Source organism: Oncorhynchus kisutch, unplaced genomic scaffold, assembly GCF_002021735.2.
Source record: "Oncorhynchus kisutch isolate 150728-3 unplaced genomic scaffold, Okis_V2 scaffold3941, whole genome shotgun sequence".
Taxonomy (NCBI): Eukaryota; Metazoa; Chordata; class Actinopteri; order Salmoniformes; family Salmonidae; genus Oncorhynchus; species Oncorhynchus kisutch.
The window spans coordinates 62,732-81,498 of record NW_022265886.1 but is presented as its reverse complement, the minus strand read 5'-3'; the positions used below and the strand labels follow the sequence as shown (position 1 = coordinate 81,498).

Here is an 18,767-nt window from a genome sequence, read left to right as displayed (position 1 = left end):
CTCTCTCTCTCTCTCTCTCTCTCTCTCTCTCTCTCTCTCTCTCTCTCTCTCTCTCTCTCTCTCTCTCTCTCTCTCTCTCAGGCTTTCCCTCTCTCTCACTCTCTCTCTCTCTCTCTCTCTCTCTCTCTCTCTCTCTCTCTCTCTCTCTCTCTCTCTCTTCTCTCTCTCTCTCTCTCTCTCTCTCTCTCTTTCCCTCTCTCTCTCTCTCTCTCTCTCTCTCTCTCTCTCTCTCTCTCAGTCTTTCCCTCTCAGTCTTTCCCTCTCTCTCTCTCTCTCTCTTTCCCTCTCTCTCTCTCTCTCTCTCTCTCTCTCTCTCTCTCTCTCTCTCTCTCTCTCTCTCTCTCTCTCTCTCTCTCTGTCTCTCTCTCAGTCTTTCCCTCTCTCTCTCTCTCTCTCTCTGTCTCTCTCTCAGTCTTTCCCTCTCTCTCTCTCTCTCTCTGTCTCTCTCTCAGTCGTTCCCTCTACTGTGAGGGAAATATGCGAGGGAAAGGGAGGCCTGTACACTGGTTCAGGTTAGGCCTGCTGGGGCAAAGAACACATACACTGCTACATGACCCTGAAGATAATATTGTGCACGTGTGTGTGTGTGTGTCTGTGTGTGTATGTGTGTATGTGTGTGTATGTGTGTGTATATGTGTATATGTGTGGATGTGTATATGTGTGTATGTGTATGTGTGTGCGTGCGTGTGTGTGTGTGTGTGTGCCTCACCTGTGGAGCAGCAGACATAAACTCTCAGTCTGAGGCAGCTGCGACCGTGGTGATGAGTGGGTGTAGCTGTTAACACACAAACATTTAATATACCAGAAAGATTCAAACATGCCACCAGCGTGCACACATGATGATGTCATTTAGGACACCACTAGAACTGACATAGTGGTACTCCTCACACATGGTATGTGGTAGTGTTGTACTGTAGCAATAGTATAGTAGTAGTAGTATTATATTAGTAGTAATATAGTAATAATATCAATACACACAAATGTGGCCCATGTCATAGTGGTGTACTGTATGATAGTAGAATAGAAGTAGTATATTAAAGTACTGGTAATATCTATACTCACGGATGTAGTAATACTCCTGGCCCACGTGGTAGTAGTACGATAGTAGTATAGTATAGTAGTATACTCACAGATGTAGTAATACTCCTGGCCCACGTGGTAGTAGTACGATAGTAGTATAGTATAGTAGTATACTCACAGATGTAGTAATACTCCTGGCCCACGTGGTAGTAGTATGATAGTAGTATAGTATAGTAGTCTACTCACAGATGTAGTAATACTCCTGGCCCACGTGGTAGTAGTATGATAGTAGTATAGTATAGTAGTATACTCACAGATGTAGTAATACTCCTGGCCCACGTGGTAGTAGTATGATAGTAGTATAGTATAGTAGTATACTCACAGATGTAGTAATACTCCTGGCCAACGTGGGTAGTAGTATGATAGTAGTATAGTAGTCTACTCACAGACGTAGTAATACTCCTGGCCAACAAGGTAGTAGCATGATAGTAGTATGGTAGTACACTCACAGATGTAGTAATACTCCTGGCCAACGTGGTAGTAGTATGATAGTAGTATAGTAGTCTACTCACAGACGTAGTAATACTCCTGGCCCGCGTGGTAGTAGTTTGATAGTAGTATAGTATAGTAGTATACTCACAGATGTAGTAATACTCCTGGCCAAAGTGGTAGCAGTATGATAGTAGTATAGTAGTCTACTCACAGACGTAGTAATACTCCTGGCCCGCGTGGTAGTAGTTTGATAGTAGTATAGTATAGTAGTATACTCACAGATGTAGTAATACTCCTGGCCAACGTGGTAGTAGTATGATAGTAGTATAGTAGTCTACTCACAGACGTAGTAATACTCCTGGCCCGCGTGGTAGTAGTTTGATAGTAGTATACTCACAGGTGGAGTAATACTCCCGGCCAACATGATAGTAGTATGGTAGTACACTCACAGATGTAGTAATACTCCTGGCCCACGTGGTAGTGGTAGGAGTATAGTAGTATACTCACAGATGTGGTAATACTCCTGACCCACGTGGTAGTGGTAGTAGTATAGTAGTATACTCACAGATGTAGTAATACTCCTGACCCACGTGGAACTCGTAGCCCAGGGAGAAGGCGCTGTAGCGTTGGAACTTCTCTGAGAACTTGATTGGTGCGTGGGGGCGGTTACACTCCCACCTCTTGAAGCCCAGCTGGGGGTCACAGGTCCTGTAACCACGGTAGCTGACCATGTAGAGGATGTACTGCTCCCCGGTGCCCACCACGCGCTGGCTGTCATTGTAGTGGGGACAGTAGATGTCCAGGTAGTCGTTCACATTCACCTGCACCGTGTAGCCCTCCCTACGCAGACTGGAGAGACACAGCAGAGGAGAGGTGGGACGTTAGGAGCAATCATCTAATCAATCAATCAGTATGTAAATCTATCAATCAACCAAGCAATCAATCATTAAATGAACCAGCTGATTAACCAACCAATCAATCAATAAGCCAACAGGTCATTCAATTAACCAATCAATGAATCAGTATGTCTATCTCTCCATCTGTGTGTATGTATAGAGAAACATCCCCAAGCTGACTCTGGGCAGGGCTGTCACTGCAGGATTCTGTTGTCAAGTCAGAGTCAAGTGAAGTGTCATGTTTATAACCAGAGACACACTCTTCACTCTCTATCCTCCTGACCAATCATACCCTGTTAAACAGTCCTGCCTCCTGACCAATCACACCCCTGTTAAACAGTCCTGCCTCCTGACCAATCCCACCCTGTTAAACAGCCCTGCCTCCTGACCAATCACACCCTGTTAAACAGTCCTGCCTCCTGACCAATCCCACCCTGTTAAACAGTCCTGCCTCCTGACCAATCACACCCTGTTAAACAGTCCTGCCTCCTGACCAATCACACCCTGTTAAACAGTCCTGCCTCCTGACCAATCCCACCCTGTTAAACAGTCCTGCCTCCTGACCAATCCCACCCTGTTAAACAGTCCTGCCTCCTGACCAATCCCACCCTGTTAAACAGTCCTGCCTCCTGACCAATCCCACTCTGTTAAACAGTCCTGCCTCCTGACCAATCCCACCCTGTTAAACAGTCCTGCCTCCTGACCAATCCCACCCTGTTAAACAGTCCTGCCTCCTGACCAATCACACCCTGTTAAACAGTCCTGCCTCCTGACCAATCACACCCTGTTAAACAGTCCTGCCTCCTGACCAATCCCACCCTGTTAAACAGTCCTGCCTCCTGACCAATCCCACCCTGTTAAACAGTCCTGCCTCCTGACCAATCCCACCCTGTTAAACAGTCCTGCCTCCTGACCAATCCCACTCTGTTAACAGTCCTGCCTCCTGACCAATCCCACCCTGTTAAACAGTCCTGCCTCCTGACCAATCCCACCCTGTTAAACAGTCCTGCCTCCTGACCAATCCCACCCTGTTAAACAGTCCTGCCTCCTGACCAATCCCACCCTGTTAACAGTCCTGCCTCCTGACCAATCCCACCCTGTTAAACAGTCCTGCCTCCTGACCAATCCCACCCTGTTAAACAGTCCTGCCTCCTGACCAATCCCACCCTGTTAAACAGTCCTGCCTCCTGACCAATCCCACACTGTTAAACAGTCCTGCCTCCTGACCAATCCCACCCTGTTAAACAGTCCTGCCTCCTGACCAATCCCACCCTGTTAAACAGTCCTGCCTCCTGACCAATCCCACCCTGTTAAACAGTCCTGCCTCCTGACAGAGAGATCTCAGAGGTGTCAGTGTGTGTTCACTACAAGTGATAGTGTGACTGGCTGTGATTTTGCTTGAGTTTGTGTCTTTGTTGTTGTCCCCTGATTGCAGATAATTACATCAACAGTATACAGTATGCAAAGAGTGTGTGTGTAGAGAGGGAGAGAGGGAGAGAGAGTGTGTCCCGAACCTTCCATAACAAAGCCACCCACAGAGAGATAAACCTGGAGAAGAGTCCCCTAAGCAAGCTGGTCCTGGGGCTCTGTTCACAAACACAAACAGACCCCACAGAGCCCCAGGACAGCAGCACAATTAGACACAACCAAATCATGAGAAAACAAAAAGATAATTACTTGACACAACGGAAAGGAGAATTTAAAAAAATAGAGCAAACTAGAATGCTATTTGGCCCTAAACAGAGAGTACACAGTGGCAGAATACCTGACCACTGTGACTGACCCAAACTTAAGGAAAGCTTTGACTATGTACAGACTCAGTGAGCATAGCCTTGCTATTGAGAAAGGCCGCCGTAGGCAGACATGGCTCTCAAGAGAAGACAGGCTATATGCACACTTCCCACAAAATGAGGTGGAAACTAAGCTGCACTTCCTAACCTCCTGTCCAATGTATGACCATATTAGAGACACATATTTCCCTCAGATTATAGAGACCCACAAAGAATTCAAAAACAAATCTAATTTTGACCTAATTTTGATCAACTCTGATATCTACTTTGTGAAATACCACTACTTCACTTGCTTTGGCAATGTTAACATATGTTTCTCATGCCAATAAAGCCCTTAAATTGAAAGTGAAATTGAATTGAGTGTGTGTAGAGAGAGGTATTGAATTGATGTTGAATTGAATTGAGTATGTGTAGAGAGAGAGAGAGGTAGAGAGAGAATGTGTAGAGAGAGGGGAGAGAGAATGTGTAGAGAGAGGGGAGAGAGAGAGGTTGTGTACACAGAGAGTACACAGCGGCAGAATACCTGACCACTGTGACTGATCCAAAATTAAGGAAAGCTTTGACTATGTACAGACTCAGTGAGCATAGCCTTGCTATTGAGAAAGGCCGCCGTAGGCAGACATGGCTCTCAAGAGAAGACCGGCTATGTGCTCACTGCCCACAAAATGAGGTGGAAACTGAGCTGCACTTCCTAACCTCCTGCCCAATGTATGACCATATTAGAGAGACACATTTCCCTCAGATTACACAGATCCACAAAGAATTCGAAAACAAATCCAATTTTGAAAAACTCCCATATCTACTGGGTGAAATTCCACAGTGTGCCATCACAGCGTCAAGATTTGTGACCTGTTGCCACGAGAAAAGGGTAAACAGTGAAGAACACTCACCATTGTAAATACAACTCATATTTATGCTTATTTATTTTATCTTGTGTCCTTTACCATTTGTATATTGTTAAAACACTGTATATATATATATATATGACATTTGTAATGTCTTTACTGTTTTGAAACTTCTGTATGTGTGATGTTTACTGTTCATTTTTGTTGTTTATTTCACTTTATATATTCACTTTATATATTATCTACCTCACCTGCTTTGGCAATGTTAACACATGTTTCCCATGCCAATAAAGCCCTTGAATTGAATTGAATTGAATTGAGAGGTAGAGCGAGTTAGAGAGAGAATGTGTAGAGAGAGGGGAGAGAGAGAGGTAGAGCGAGGTAGAGAGAGAATGTGTGTAGAGAGAGGTAGAGAGAGAGGTAGAGAGAGAATGTGTGTAGAGAGAGGGGAGAGAGAGAGAGATAGCGAGAGAATGTGTAGAGAGAGGGGGAGAGAGAGGTAGAGCGAGGTAGAGAGAGAATGTGTGTAGAGAGAGGTAGAGAGAGAGGTAGAGAGAGAATGTGTGTAGAGAGAGGGGAGAGAGAGAGAGATAGCGAGAGAATGTGTAGAGAGAGGGGAGAGAGAGGTAGAGCGAGGTAGAGAGAGAATGTGTGTAGAGAGAGGGGAGAGAGAGGTAGAGAGAGAATGTTTGTAGAGAGGGGAGAGAGGGGAAAGAGAGAGGTAGAGAGAGAATGTGTGTAGAGAGAGGTAGAGAGAGAATGTGTAGAGAGATGGGAGAGACAGGTAGAGAGAGGTAGAGAGAGAATGTGTGTAGAGAGGGGAGAGAGGGAGAGGGAGAGAGAGAATGTGTAGAGAGAGGGGAGAGAGAGAGATAGCGAGAGAATGTGTAGAGAGAGGGGAGAGAGAGGTAGAGAGAGAATGTGTAGAGAGAGGGGAGAGAGAGGTAGAGAGAGGTAGAGAGAGGTGGAGAGAGAATGTGGAGAGAGAGGGGGAGAGAGAGAGAGGTAGAGAGAGAATGTGTGTAGAGAGAGGGGAGAGAGAGGTAGAGAGAGAATGTGTGTAGAGAGGGGAGAGAGAGAGAGGTAGAGAGAGAATGTGTAGAGAGAGGGGAGAGAGAGGTTTGTGAGAGAATGTGTGTAGAGAGGGGAGAGAGAGAGGTAGAGAGAGAATGTGTGTAGAGAGAGGGGAGAGAGAGGTAGAGAAGAGAATGTGTGTAGAGAGAGGGGAGAGAGGTAGAGAAAGAATGTGTAAAGAGAGGGGAGAGAGAGGTAGAGAGAGGTAGAGAGAGGTAGAGAGAGAATGTGGAGAGAGAAGGGAGATAGAGAGAGGTAGAGAGAGAATGTGTGTAGAGAGAGGGGAGAGAGAGGTAGGTAGAGAGAGAATGTGTGTAGAGAGGGGGAGAGAGAGAGGTAGAGAGAGAATGTGTAGAGAGAGAGGGGAGAGAGAGAGGTAGAGAGAGAGAGTGTGTAGAGAGAGAATGTGTGTAGAGAGAGGGGGAGAGAGAGAGGTAGAGAGAGAATGTGTGTAGAGAGAGAGATGTAGAGAGAGAGGTAGAGAGAGAATGTGTGTAGAGAGGGGAGAGGGAGAGGTAGAGAGAGAATGTGTAGAGAGGGGAGAGAGAGAGGTTGAGAGAGAATGTGTAGAGAGAGGTAGAGAGGGAGAGGTAGAGAGAGAATGTGTGTAGAGAGAGGGAGAGAGGGAGAGAGTGTGTAAAGAGAGGTAGAGAGGTAGATAGAGAGTTTGTGTAGAGAGGGGAGAGAGAGGAACAGAGCCAGACTCAAGGACCCCAGGGTCACAAACTAGATTTCAGAATGTCAGAGGAGCTCTGGACCCTACACACACACACACACACACACACACACACACACACACACACACACACACACACACACACACACACACACACACACACACACACACACACACACACACACACACACAACACACACACAGAAGATACACACACACACACCACAACACAACACACCACTGGCCCCTATACCCACAGCTCGTATGTCAACGTTAACACAACGTCGCACACACATCACATGTCAACATTCAAGCGACATTCCCCAAGCTCATATATCAGCATCACCCCTAAAAAGACTCTGGCTGACAGGGAGAGGTGGGCCGTGTGTGTGTGTGTGTGTGTTTGTGTGTGTGTGTGTGTGTGACAGGAGGAGATGGATTCTTCCATGACATGAAAAGCTCTTATTTTTCTCCTCAGCTCAAAAACAAGCCCCTCCCTGTCTGTGTGACAGAGAGAAGCTGCACAGTTCTAAGCCATCACACACACACACACACACACACACACACACACACACATACAAATATTTGAAACACTGACAATTTTGCAGGTTTTCCAACTTACAAAGCATGTAGAGCTCTGTAATTTTTATCATAGGTACACTTCAACTGTGAGAGACGGAATCTAAAACAAAAATCCAGAAAAACATATTGTATGTTTTTTAAGTAATTAATTTGCATTTTATTGCATGACATACAGTGGGGCAAAAAAAGTATTTTTTTTGTGCAAGTTCTCCCACTTAAAAAAAGATGAGAGAGGCCTGTAATTTTCATCATAGGTACACTTCAACTGTGACAGACAAAATGAGAAGAAAAAAAATCCTGAAAATCACATTGTAGGAGTTTTAATGAATTTATTTGCAAATTATGGTGGAAAATAAGTATTTGGTCAATAACAAAAGTTCATCTCAATACTTTGTTGTATACCCTTTGTTGGCAATGACAGAGGTCAAACGTTTTCTGTAAGTCTTCACAGGGTTTTCACACACTGTTGCTGGTATTTTGGCCCATTCCTCCATGCAGATCTCCTCTAGAGCAGTGATGTTTTGGGGCTGTTGCTGGGAAACACGGACTTTCAACTCCCTCCAAAGATTTTCTAAGTGGTTGAGATCTGGAGACTGGCTAGGCCACTCCAGGACCTCCTTGAAATGCTTCTTACGAAGCCACTCCTTTGTTGCCCGGGCGGTGTGTTTGGGATCATTATCATGCTGAAAGACCCAGCCACGTTTCATCTTCAACGCCCTTGCTGAGGGAAGAAGGTTGTCGGCCAAGATCTCGCGATACATGGCCCCATCCATCCTCCCCTCAATACGGTGCAGTCGCCCTGTCCCTTTTGCAGAAAAGCATCCCCAAAGAATGATGCTTACATAGCTCTCTGGTCTTGGCCATTGTGGAGAGGTTGGAGTCTGTTTGATTGAGTGTGTGGACAGGTGTCTTTTATTAAGGTAACGAGTTCAAACAGGTGCAGTTAATACAGGTAATGAGTGTAGAACAGGAGGGCTTCTTAACTCTTTCATGCGTGAGTTCCAAAAATCTCTAACGGTCGCCCCAGCGTGAGTTTTTTTATGCACGTGATGTTAGAATGTGCTCTCCATTCCAGAATGTGATTGATACGTAACAGTACATTTTATCCGCGCTGCCCTCAAACTAAAGCACGCAGCCTGTATATATTTATAGGCTGTTTTAACTTCAATTTCAAATTATTTTCTAACAAGTTTTTATTTTCTAAAAACAGTTTGAATTTAGGTGTGTTCCGCCTCCTCATTCATTCACATAAAAATAGTCATTTTTACTTTTGCGGATAATTACATTTTTGGGACATTTCTGACACGGACAAAATTCCCCAAGCACTTCCCAATTGTTTGTGCAGTTCACGTCTGCAGACATTTGCTCATCTCCCGTCAGAACAGGATCTGCACACGTGTTCACATTTTCCATTCCACATTTATATTGTAGTGTACTGTATGTATGGATCATAATATATTTGTGTATATTCTTTATCACCGCGGACACGTGAGGTAACGTTACTCATTGTATAACCTTTATGGTGTTATAGTCAATCGTGCTTATGTAGCCACATTCTTCTATTAGCTCTGTAAAACAATGCTAAATGCGTCAGAGAAGTATTATCTTGTGTTGTATTTTGAAGCTACATGGCCTTATGACTCCCAAGTGGTGTAGCGGTTAAAGGCACAGCACATCAGTACTAGAGGCGTCACTACAGACTCCCTGGTTCAAATCCAGGCTGCGTTTCCATCAAAGTAAGTGCCTTATTACGTTATAATAGTTATAATAATAGTTTCCGTATGCTGTTTCTGCTGTAGCTGTAGATCATAATATATTCCTTATAACCGCGGACACGTGAGGTAATGTTACACATGTTATAACCTTTATGGTGTTATTGTTAATCATGCTTACCTAGCTACATTATTCTATTAGCTCTGTAAAACAATGCTAGTTGCGTCAGAAAACGATTAGCTTGTGTTGTATTTTGAAGCTACCCTGGCCTTATGACTCCCAAGTGGCGCAGCGGTCTATGGCACTATATCTCAGTGCTAGAGTTGTCACTACAGACACCCTGGTTCAAATCCAGGCTGTATCACAACTGGCTGTGATTGGGAGTCCCATAGTGCAGCGCACAATTGGCCCAGCGTTGTCCGAATTAGGCCGGTGTAGGCCATCATTGTAAATAATAATTTGTTCTTAAATTACTTACCTAGTTAAATAAATAAAAAATATGACCATGGTTTGTTTATTTGGTCTATTCATCATAGCTCTGTTCTGCCCTGCCTTGCCCCCTTGTGGAGCTCAAAAGTTAGTTTCTTACTGTTATAACTCAAAGGTTAACTCAAACTAATTTTGTCAACGCAATAAACAATTTATTTATAGCAGTGTTTATTATGTTACTTCTTGTAGTATTGTTTTATTGCTATATCCTTATATTGTATTCTAATGAATAATTCCTCTTTATTCTGTACTTTCAGAAACTAGAAACATTATTTGCCAATATCATAACTGGAGCTGGACATCTTTGGAGCTGAAGAATGAGGACAGGTTTTGTATGCTAACGTACACTCCAGTTGTACTGGATGAAAACACAGCAAGAAAACACATATGCCAATATGTAATAGTCATCTATTGTATTGCAGGATTGGTAGTTGGTTCAACAACTTGTTTTACTAGAGGAGAAAAAACTGAATATGCATAACCCATATTTAATATCCATGCAGTGACTGAACAACAACTGCATTTCCACCCCCATCTCTAAGGCATAGTATCATGGCTGGTCACCTGTCAAGTCACCTGTCAGGTCAGTCAGTCACTTATTGCTGCAGATGTGCTCAATAATGCTTGAGCATGTGATACTCCCCAAAGCATGGTGAAATACATAGAGGTGTATCACAAGCTAAACACATGTATTTTGTCATCTTCCTCTGCTTACTTCTCCTGGCGCCAGACAGGCAGACTTTGCAATGCCTCCGTGTGCGACTACCTTGAGAAGCAGTTTGAGGGACTTTGCAGGGAAAATGCCGTGCAGTGAGGCGTAGGGGATTGTCTACAGCAGGACGACCCCCAGTGGATGGGCGCCGAGGGGTGTGGTGCTCCTCCAGCAGCTCTCTCATGAGGTTCTCTCTGTATTTTTGGTAGGTAATTACTTTACCTATGAGGGAGTGGGGAGGATGAGGAAAGTTAGAGGATGATGAGGCAGTGGGTAGGTGGGTGAGATATTGTCACTATAGTTGCATAATGGATTTGTATGTGAACTGTACATCCAATTACAAAAATAACTTGTTCAGTAATCATCTCACCTGTTAGTTGGCGGTGAACTATGCTGCCGTTGAGGACAGCAGTGTCGATCAGATGGAAAAATATCTTCCTATACCACTTGGTCGTTTTCCGAGTGCATTCCACAAAGCTGTTTATCATGTCTGCCTTATCCACTGCCCCCATTTTGAGGTTATAATCAAGCACACAATCTGGTTTGATCAATCTCTCTCCGGTCAGGTGGTCCACCTTCCCTATGGCCGACATGGTTGCTGTATGGACAGTGGAGAGGACATGGACGTCTCGCTTGTCATGCCACTTTACTGCCAGCTGTTGACCGTTCTCCTGGAACTCCACCTCCCCTCTCTGCATCTTCCTGCATCCGAATGCCGGCATCCCCTTCCGGTTCGACCTGACTGTGCCACAGGCCCCTGTGCTGTTGGAGAGCAGATGCTGGAAAAGTGTGGGACTGCTGTACCAATTGTCCACGTACAAAGTGTGTCCCTTGCCGAGATGAGGAGCCAGCATGGTCATCACCACGGACCCTCATAATGTTTGATGTCAGTGGTGGACCCTGTGTAAACTATAATGTCCTGAACAAATCCTGTCTTCACGTCGCACATGACAAAGAACTTGACTCCAAACCTCTGCCTTTTGGAGGGAATATATTGACGGAACGCCAGCCTACCTTTCCATAACATCAGGGACTCATCAATGCATAGGTCCTTGTATGGCACAAAGACCCGACCAAATGCTGATGTCAGGCTGGTAAGAACATTTCTTATTTTGTGTAACGGGTCATTTAGGATGGCAGTAGCATTGTTGATGAAATGCAGTCATAGCAGCAGAACTAGAAAGCAGTCTTGGGAAAAGAGGGTGGCAAAGAAGGGAGTTGCAAACATAGGACCTCTGCCCCAGTATTCTCTTATGGAGTTCCTCTTTACGGTCACCAGAAATGTATACATTTCACTAATTGTGGCTGCCCCCCCACTCCATATGGCTGCTTGTGTTGGGTCAATCTTTCCTCGGCGCTAGGACAAATGTAGCCTACATTTTTCCGGTTAGGATGATTGTGTTATGCTATATTTACTTCTGTGAATATCTGAACAATGCATCTAAAAATAAACTGCTGACATTCTGGACATAACTTTGTATGGTCTGTGTTTGTGTAAATAGTTTCTGAAAAAAAGTGTGGCCAGCTCAAACGCTGATTGTTGCGTCATTCGAAACTGCCGTTCTAAACGAGCATTCTCAATGAGTGTTCTAAACACACGGGTGTGATCGTACGCTTCAGGGACCACTATAGAACGATCACCCGTGTGATGGTACGTGTGAAAGGGTTAAAGAAAAACTAACAGGTCTGTGAGTGCCGGAATTCTGACTGATTGGTAGGTGATCAAATACTTACAGTGGGGCAAAAAAGTATCTAGTCAGCCACCAATTGTGCAAGTTCTCCCACTTAAAAAGATGAGAGAGGCCTGTAATTTTCACCATAGGTACACTTCAACTATGACGGACAAAATTAGATTTTCTTTCTCCAGAAAATCACATTGTAGGATTTTTAATGAATTTATTTGCAAATTATGGTGGAAAATAAGTATTTGGTCACCTACAAACAAGCAAGATTTCTGGCTCTCACAGACCTGTAACTTCTTCTTTAAGAGGCTCCTCTGTCCTCCACTCGTTACCTGTATTAATGGCACCTTGAACTTGTTATCAGTATAAAAGACACCTGTCCACAACTTCAAACAGTCACACTCCAAAATCCACTATGGCCAAGACCAAAGAGCTGTCAAAGGACACCAGAAACAAAATTGTAGACCTGCACCAAGCTGGGAAGACTGAATCTGCAATAGGTAAGCAGCTTGGTTTGAAGAAATCAACTGTGGGAGCAATTATTAGGAAATGGAAGACATACAAGACCACTGATAATCTCCCTCGATCTGGGGCTCCACGCAAGATCTCACCCCGTGGGGTCAAAATGATCACAAGAACGGTGAGCAAAAATCCCAGAACCACACGGGGGGACCTAGTGAATGACCTGCAGAGAGCTGGGACCAAAGTAACAAAGCCTACCATCAGTAACACACTACGCCGCCAGGGACTCAAATCCTGCAGTGCCAGACGTGTCCCCCTGCTTAAGCCAGTACATGTCCAGGCCCGTCTGAAGTTTGCTAGAAAGCATTTGGATGATCCAGAAGAAGATTGGGAGAATGTCATATGGTCAGATGAAACCAAAATATAACTTTTTGGTAAAAACTCAACTCGTTGTGTTTGGAGGACAAAGAATGCTGAGTTGCATCCAAAGAACACCATACCTACTGTGAAGCATGGGGGTGGAAACATCATGCTTTGGGGCTGTTTTTCTGCAAAGGGACCAGGATGACTGATCCGTGTAAAGGAAAGAATGAATGGGACCAGGTATCGTGAGATTTTGAGTGAAAACCTCCTTCCCTCAGTAAGAGCATTGAAGATGGGTCGTGGCTGGATCTTCCAGCAACGACCCGAAACACACAGCCAGGGCAACTAAGGAGTGGCTCCGTAAGAAGCATCTCAAGGTCCTGGAGTGGCCTAGCCAGTCTCCAGACCTGAACCCAATAGAAAATCTTTGGAGGGAGCTGAAAGTCCGTATTGCCCAGTGACAGCCGCGAAACCTGAAGGATCTGGAGAAGGTCTGTATGGAGGAGTGGGCCAAAATCCCTGCTGCAGTGTGTGCAAACCTGGTCAAGAACTACAAGAAACGTATAATCTCTGAAATTGCAAAGAAAGGTTTCTGTACCAAATATTAAGTTCTGCTTTTCTGATGTATCAAATACTTATGTCATGCAATAAAATGCTAATTAATGACTTAAAAATCATACAATGTGATTTTCGGGATTTTTGTTTTAGATTCAGATTTTAGATTTAGACTATGATAAAAATTACAGACCTCTACATGCTTTAAGTAGGAAAACTTGCAAAATCGGCAGTGTATCAAATACTTGTTCTCCCCACTGTACACACACACACACGTACACACACACACACACACACACACACACACACACACACACACACACACAGAGAGAGAGAAACACACACACACACACACAGAGAGAGAGAGAAACACACGCACACGAAAAAACACACACACAGAAACACATAAAGGCCATATGAATTCACAAGGGGGCAGCAGAGTGACATTGCAATCTCCAGCTCCCCTCTGGCCCTCCTTCACCTCTCTCCATCACTCTCCCCTCCATCTCTCTCGCTCTCTCCATCACTCTCCCCTCCATCTCTCTCACTCTCTCCATCACTCTCCCCTCATCTCTCTCTCTCCACCACTCTCCCCTCCATCTCTCTCTCTCCACCACTCTCCCATCCTTCTCTCCATCTCGCTTCTATTTCACCTCCTCTCCATCTCTCTCTCTCCATCACTCTCCCCTCCATCTCTCTCTCTCTCCATCACTCTCCCTCCTTCTCTCTCTCTCCTCTCTCCATCACTCTCCCTCCATCTCTCTCTCTCCATCACTCTCCCCTCCATCTGTCTCTCTCTCTCCATCACTCTCCCCCCTTCTCTCTCTCCATCACTCTCCCCTCCATCTCTCTTCCACCACTCTCCCCTCCATCTCTCTCTCTCTCATCACTCTCCCCTCCATCTCTCTCTCCATCACTCTCCCCTCCTTCTCTCTCTCTCTCTCTCTCTCCATCACTCTCCCTCCATCTCTCTCTCTCCTTCTCTCTCTCTCCATCACTCTCCCCTCCTTCTCTCCATCTCGCTTCTATTTCACCTCTCTCCATCACTCTCCCCTCCATCTCTCTCGCTCTCTCCATCACTCTCCCCTCCATCTCACTCTCAGCCATCACTCTCTCCCATCATCTCTCTCTCTCTCCACCACTCTCCCCTCCATCTCTCTCTCTCCACCACTCTCCTCCCCTCCTTCTCTCCATCTCACTTCTATTTCACACCTCTCTCCATCTCTCTCTCTCCATCACTCTCCCTCCATCTCTCTCTCTCTCCATCACTCTCCCCTCCTTCTCTCCTCTCTCTCTCCATCACTCTCCCTCCATCTCTCTCTCTCTCTCTCATCACTCTCCCCTCCATCTGTCTCTCTCTCTCCATCACTCTCCCCCCTTCTCTCTCTCCATCACTCTCCCCTCCATCTCTCTCCACCACTCTCCCCTCCATCTCTCTCTCTCTCCATCACTCTCCCCCCTTCTCTCTCTCTCTCCACCACTCTCCCCTCCATCTCCTCTCTCTCTCTCCACGACTCTCCCCTCCTTCTCTCTCTCTCTCCATCACTCTCCCCTCCATCTGTCTCTCTCTCCATCACTCTCCCCCTTCTCTCTCTCTCTCTCTCCATCACTCCCCCTTCTCTCTCTCTCTCTCTCTCTCTCTCCATCACTCCCCCTCCATCTCTCTCTCTCCACCACTCTCCCCTCCTTCTCTCCATTTCGCTTCTATTTCACCTCTCTCCATCACTCTCCCCTCCATCTCTCTCTCTCTCTCTCTCCTCNCACACACACACACACACACACACACACACAACACAAAACCACACACACACACACACCACACACACACACACACACACAGAAGATACACACACACCACACCACAACACAACACACCACTGGCCCCTATACCCACAGCTCGTATGTCAACGTTAACACAACGTCGCACACACATCACATGTCAACATTCAAGCGACATTCCCAAGCTATATATTCAGTCACCCCTAAAAAGACTCTGGCTGCACAGGGAGAGGTGGGCCGTGGGTGTGTGTGTGTGTGTGTGTTTGTGTGTGTGTGTGTGTGTGACAGGAGGAGATGGATTCTTCCATGACATGAAAAAGCTCTTATTTTTCTCCTCAGCTCAAAAACAAGCCCTCCTGTCTGTGTGACAGAGAGAAGCTGCACAGTTCTAAGCCATCACACACACACACACACACACACACACACACACACATACAAATATTTGAAACACTGACAATTTTGCAGGTTTTCCAACTTACAAAGCATGTAGAGCTCTCTGTAATTTTTATCATAGGTACACTCAACTGTGAGAGACGGAATCTAAAAACAAAAATCCAGAAAAACATATTGTATGTGTTTTTAAGTAATTAATTTGCATTTTATTGCCATGACATACAGTGGGGCAAAAAAAGTATTTTTTTTGTGCAAGTTCTCCCACTTAAAAAAAGATGAGAGAGGCCTGTAATTTTTCATAGGTACACTTCAACTGTGACAGACAAAATGAGAAGAAACAAAATCCTGAAAATACATTGTAGAGGAGTTTAATGAATTTTATTTGCAAATATGGTGGAAAATAAGTATTTGGTCAATAACAAAAGTTCATCTCAATACTTTGTTGTATACCCTTTTTGGCAATGACAGAGGTCAAACGTTTTCTGTAAGTCTTCAAAGGGTTTTCACACACTGTTGCTGGTATTTTGCCCATTCCTCCATGCAGATCTCCTCTAGACAGTGAGTGTTTTGGGGCTGTTGCTGGGGAAACACGGACTTTCAACTCCCTCCAAAGATTTTCTAAGTGGTTGAGATCTGGAGACTGGCTAGGCCACTCCAGGACCTCCTTGAAATGCTTCTTACGAAGCCACTCCTTTGTTGCCCGGGCGGGGTTGTGTTTGGGATCATTATCATGCTGAAAGACCCAGCCACGTTTCATCTTCAACGCCCTTGCTGAGGGAGAAGGTGTGTCGGCCAAGATCTCGCGATACATGGCCCCATCCATCCTCCCTCAATACGGTGTGCAGTCGCCCTGTCCTTTTGCAGAAAAGCATCCCCAAAGAATGATGCTTACATATCTCTGGTCTTGGCCATTGTGGAGAGGTTTGGAGTCTGTTTTGATTGAGTGTGTGGACAGGTGTCTTTTATTAAGGTAACGAGTTCAAACAGGTGCAGTTAATACAGGTAATGAGTGTGTAGAACAGGAGGGCTTCTTAACTCTTTCATGCGTGAGTTCCAAAAATCTCTAACGGTCGCCCCAGCGTGAGTTTTTTTATGCACGTGATGTTAGAATGTGCTCTCATTCCAGAATGTGATTGATACGTAACAGTACATTTTATCCGCGCTGCCCTCAAACTAAAGCACGCAGCCTGTATATATTTATAGGCTGTTTTAACTTCAATTTCAAATTATTTTCTAACAAGTTTTATTTTCTAAAAAACAGTTTGAATTTAGGTGTGTTCCGCCTCCTCATTCATTCACATAAAAATAGTCATTTTTACTTTTGCGGATAATTACATTTTTGGGACATTTCTGACACGGACAAAATTCCCAAGCACTTCCCAATGGTTTGTGCAGTTCACGTCTGCAGACACATTTGCTCATCTCCCGTCAGAACAGGATCTGCACACGTGTTCACATTTTCCATTCCACATTTATATGTAGTGTACTGTATGTATGGATCATAATATATTTGTGTATATTCTTTATCACGCGGACACGTGAGGTAACGTTACTCATTGTATAACCTTTATGGTGTTATAGTCAATCGTGCTTATGTAGCCACATTCTTCTATTAGCTCTGTAAAACAATGCTAAATGCGTCAGAGAAGTATTATCTTGTGTTGTATTTGAAGCTACATGGCCTTATGACTCCCAAGTGGTGTAGCGGTTAAAGGCACAGCACATCAGTACTAGAGGCGTCACTACAGACTCCCTGGTTCAAATCCAGGCTGCGTTTCCATCAAAGTAAGTGCCTTATTACGTTATAATAGTTATAATAATAGTTTCCGTATGCTGTTTCTGCTGTAGCTGTAGATCATAATATATTCCTATAACCGCGACACGTGAGGTAATGTTACACATGTTATAACCTTTATGGTGTTATTGTAATCATGCTTACCTAGCTACATTATTCTATTAGCTGTAAAACAATGCTAGTTGCGTCAGAAAACGATTAGCTTGTGTTGTATTTTGAAGCTACCCTGGCCTTATGACTCCCAAGTGGCGCAGGCGGTCTATGGCACTATATCTCAGTGCTAGAGTTGTCACTACAGACACCCTGGTTCAAATCCAGGCTGTATCACAACTGGCTGTGATTGGGAGTCCCATAGTGCAGCGCACAATTGGCCCAGCGTTGTCCGAATTAGGCCGGTGTAGGCCATCATTGTAAATAATAATTTGTTCTTAAATTACTTACCTAGTTAAATAAATAAAAAATATGACCATGGTTTGTTTATTTGGTCTATTCATCATAGCTCTGTTCTGCCCTGCCTTGCCCCCTTGTGGAGCTCAAAAGTTAGTTTCTTACTGTTATAACTCAAAGGTTAACTCAAACTAATTTTGTCAACGCAATAAACAATTTATTTATAGCAGTGTTTATTATGTTACTTCTTGTAGTATTGTTTTATTGCTATATCCTTATATTGTATTCTAATGAATAATTCCTCTTTATTCTGTACTTTCAGAAACTAGAAACATTTTTGCCAATATCATAACTGGAGCTGGACATCTTTGGAGCTGAAGAATGAGGACAGGTTTTGTATGCTAACGTACACTCCAGTTGTACTGGATGAAAACACAGCAAGAAAACACATATGCCAATATGTAATAGTCATCTATTGTATTGCAGGATTGGTAGTTGGTTCAACAACTTGTTTTACTAGAGGAGAAAAAACTGAATATGCATAACCCATATTTAATATCCATGCAGTGACTGAACAACAACTGCATTTCCACCCCCATCTCTAAGGCATAGTATCATGGCTGGTCACCTGTCAAGTCACCTGTCAGGTCAGTCAGTCACTTATTGCTGCAGATGTGCTCAATAATGCTTGAGCATGTGATACTCCCAAAGCATGGTGAAATACATAGAGGTGTATCACAAGCTAAACACATGTATTTTGTCATCTTCCTCTGCTTACTTCTCCTGGCGCCAGACAGGCAGACTTTGCAATGCCTCCGTGTGCGACTACCTTGAGAAGCAGTTTGAGGGACTTTGCAGGGAAAATGAAAAGCCGTGCAGTGAGGCGTAGGGGATTGTCTACAGCAGGACGACCCCCAGTGGATGGGCGCCGAGGGGTGTGGTGCTCCTCCAGCAGCTCTCTCATGAGGTTCCTCTCTGTATTTTTGGTAGGTAATTACTTTACCTATGAGGGAGTGGGGAGGATGAGGAAAGTTAGAGGATGAATGAGGCAGTGGGTAGGTG

At 44.6% G+C, this 18,767-nt stretch overlaps 1 protein-coding gene and 1 long non-coding RNA gene across 2 annotated transcripts in view; one reads left to right on the top strand and one right to left on the bottom strand.

Moving 5' to 3' along the window:
• LOC116372140 (ephrin-A3) overlaps positions 1–2,698 on the bottom strand; it is a gene marked incomplete in the record, with an annotated part of 19,077 nt that extends 16,379 nt beyond the window's left edge. The window contains 3 exon segments of the mRNA XM_031821242.1: positions 710–775; positions 2,078–2,361; positions 2,676–2,698. Coding sequence (XP_031677102.1) covers positions 710–775; positions 2,078–2,361; positions 2,676–2,698 — 373 coding nt within the window.
• A 6,013-nt stretch (positions 2,699–8,711) lies between these two features.
• Positions 8,712–11,757, top strand: LOC116372138 (uncharacterized). The gene is made up of 4 exons (XR_004209127.1): positions 8,712–9,111; positions 9,835–10,160; positions 10,312–10,494; positions 10,856–11,757. It is a non-coding gene; the product is annotated as an uncharacterized LOC116372138 (long non-coding RNA).
• Positions 11,758–18,767: the final 7,010 nt, after the last annotated feature.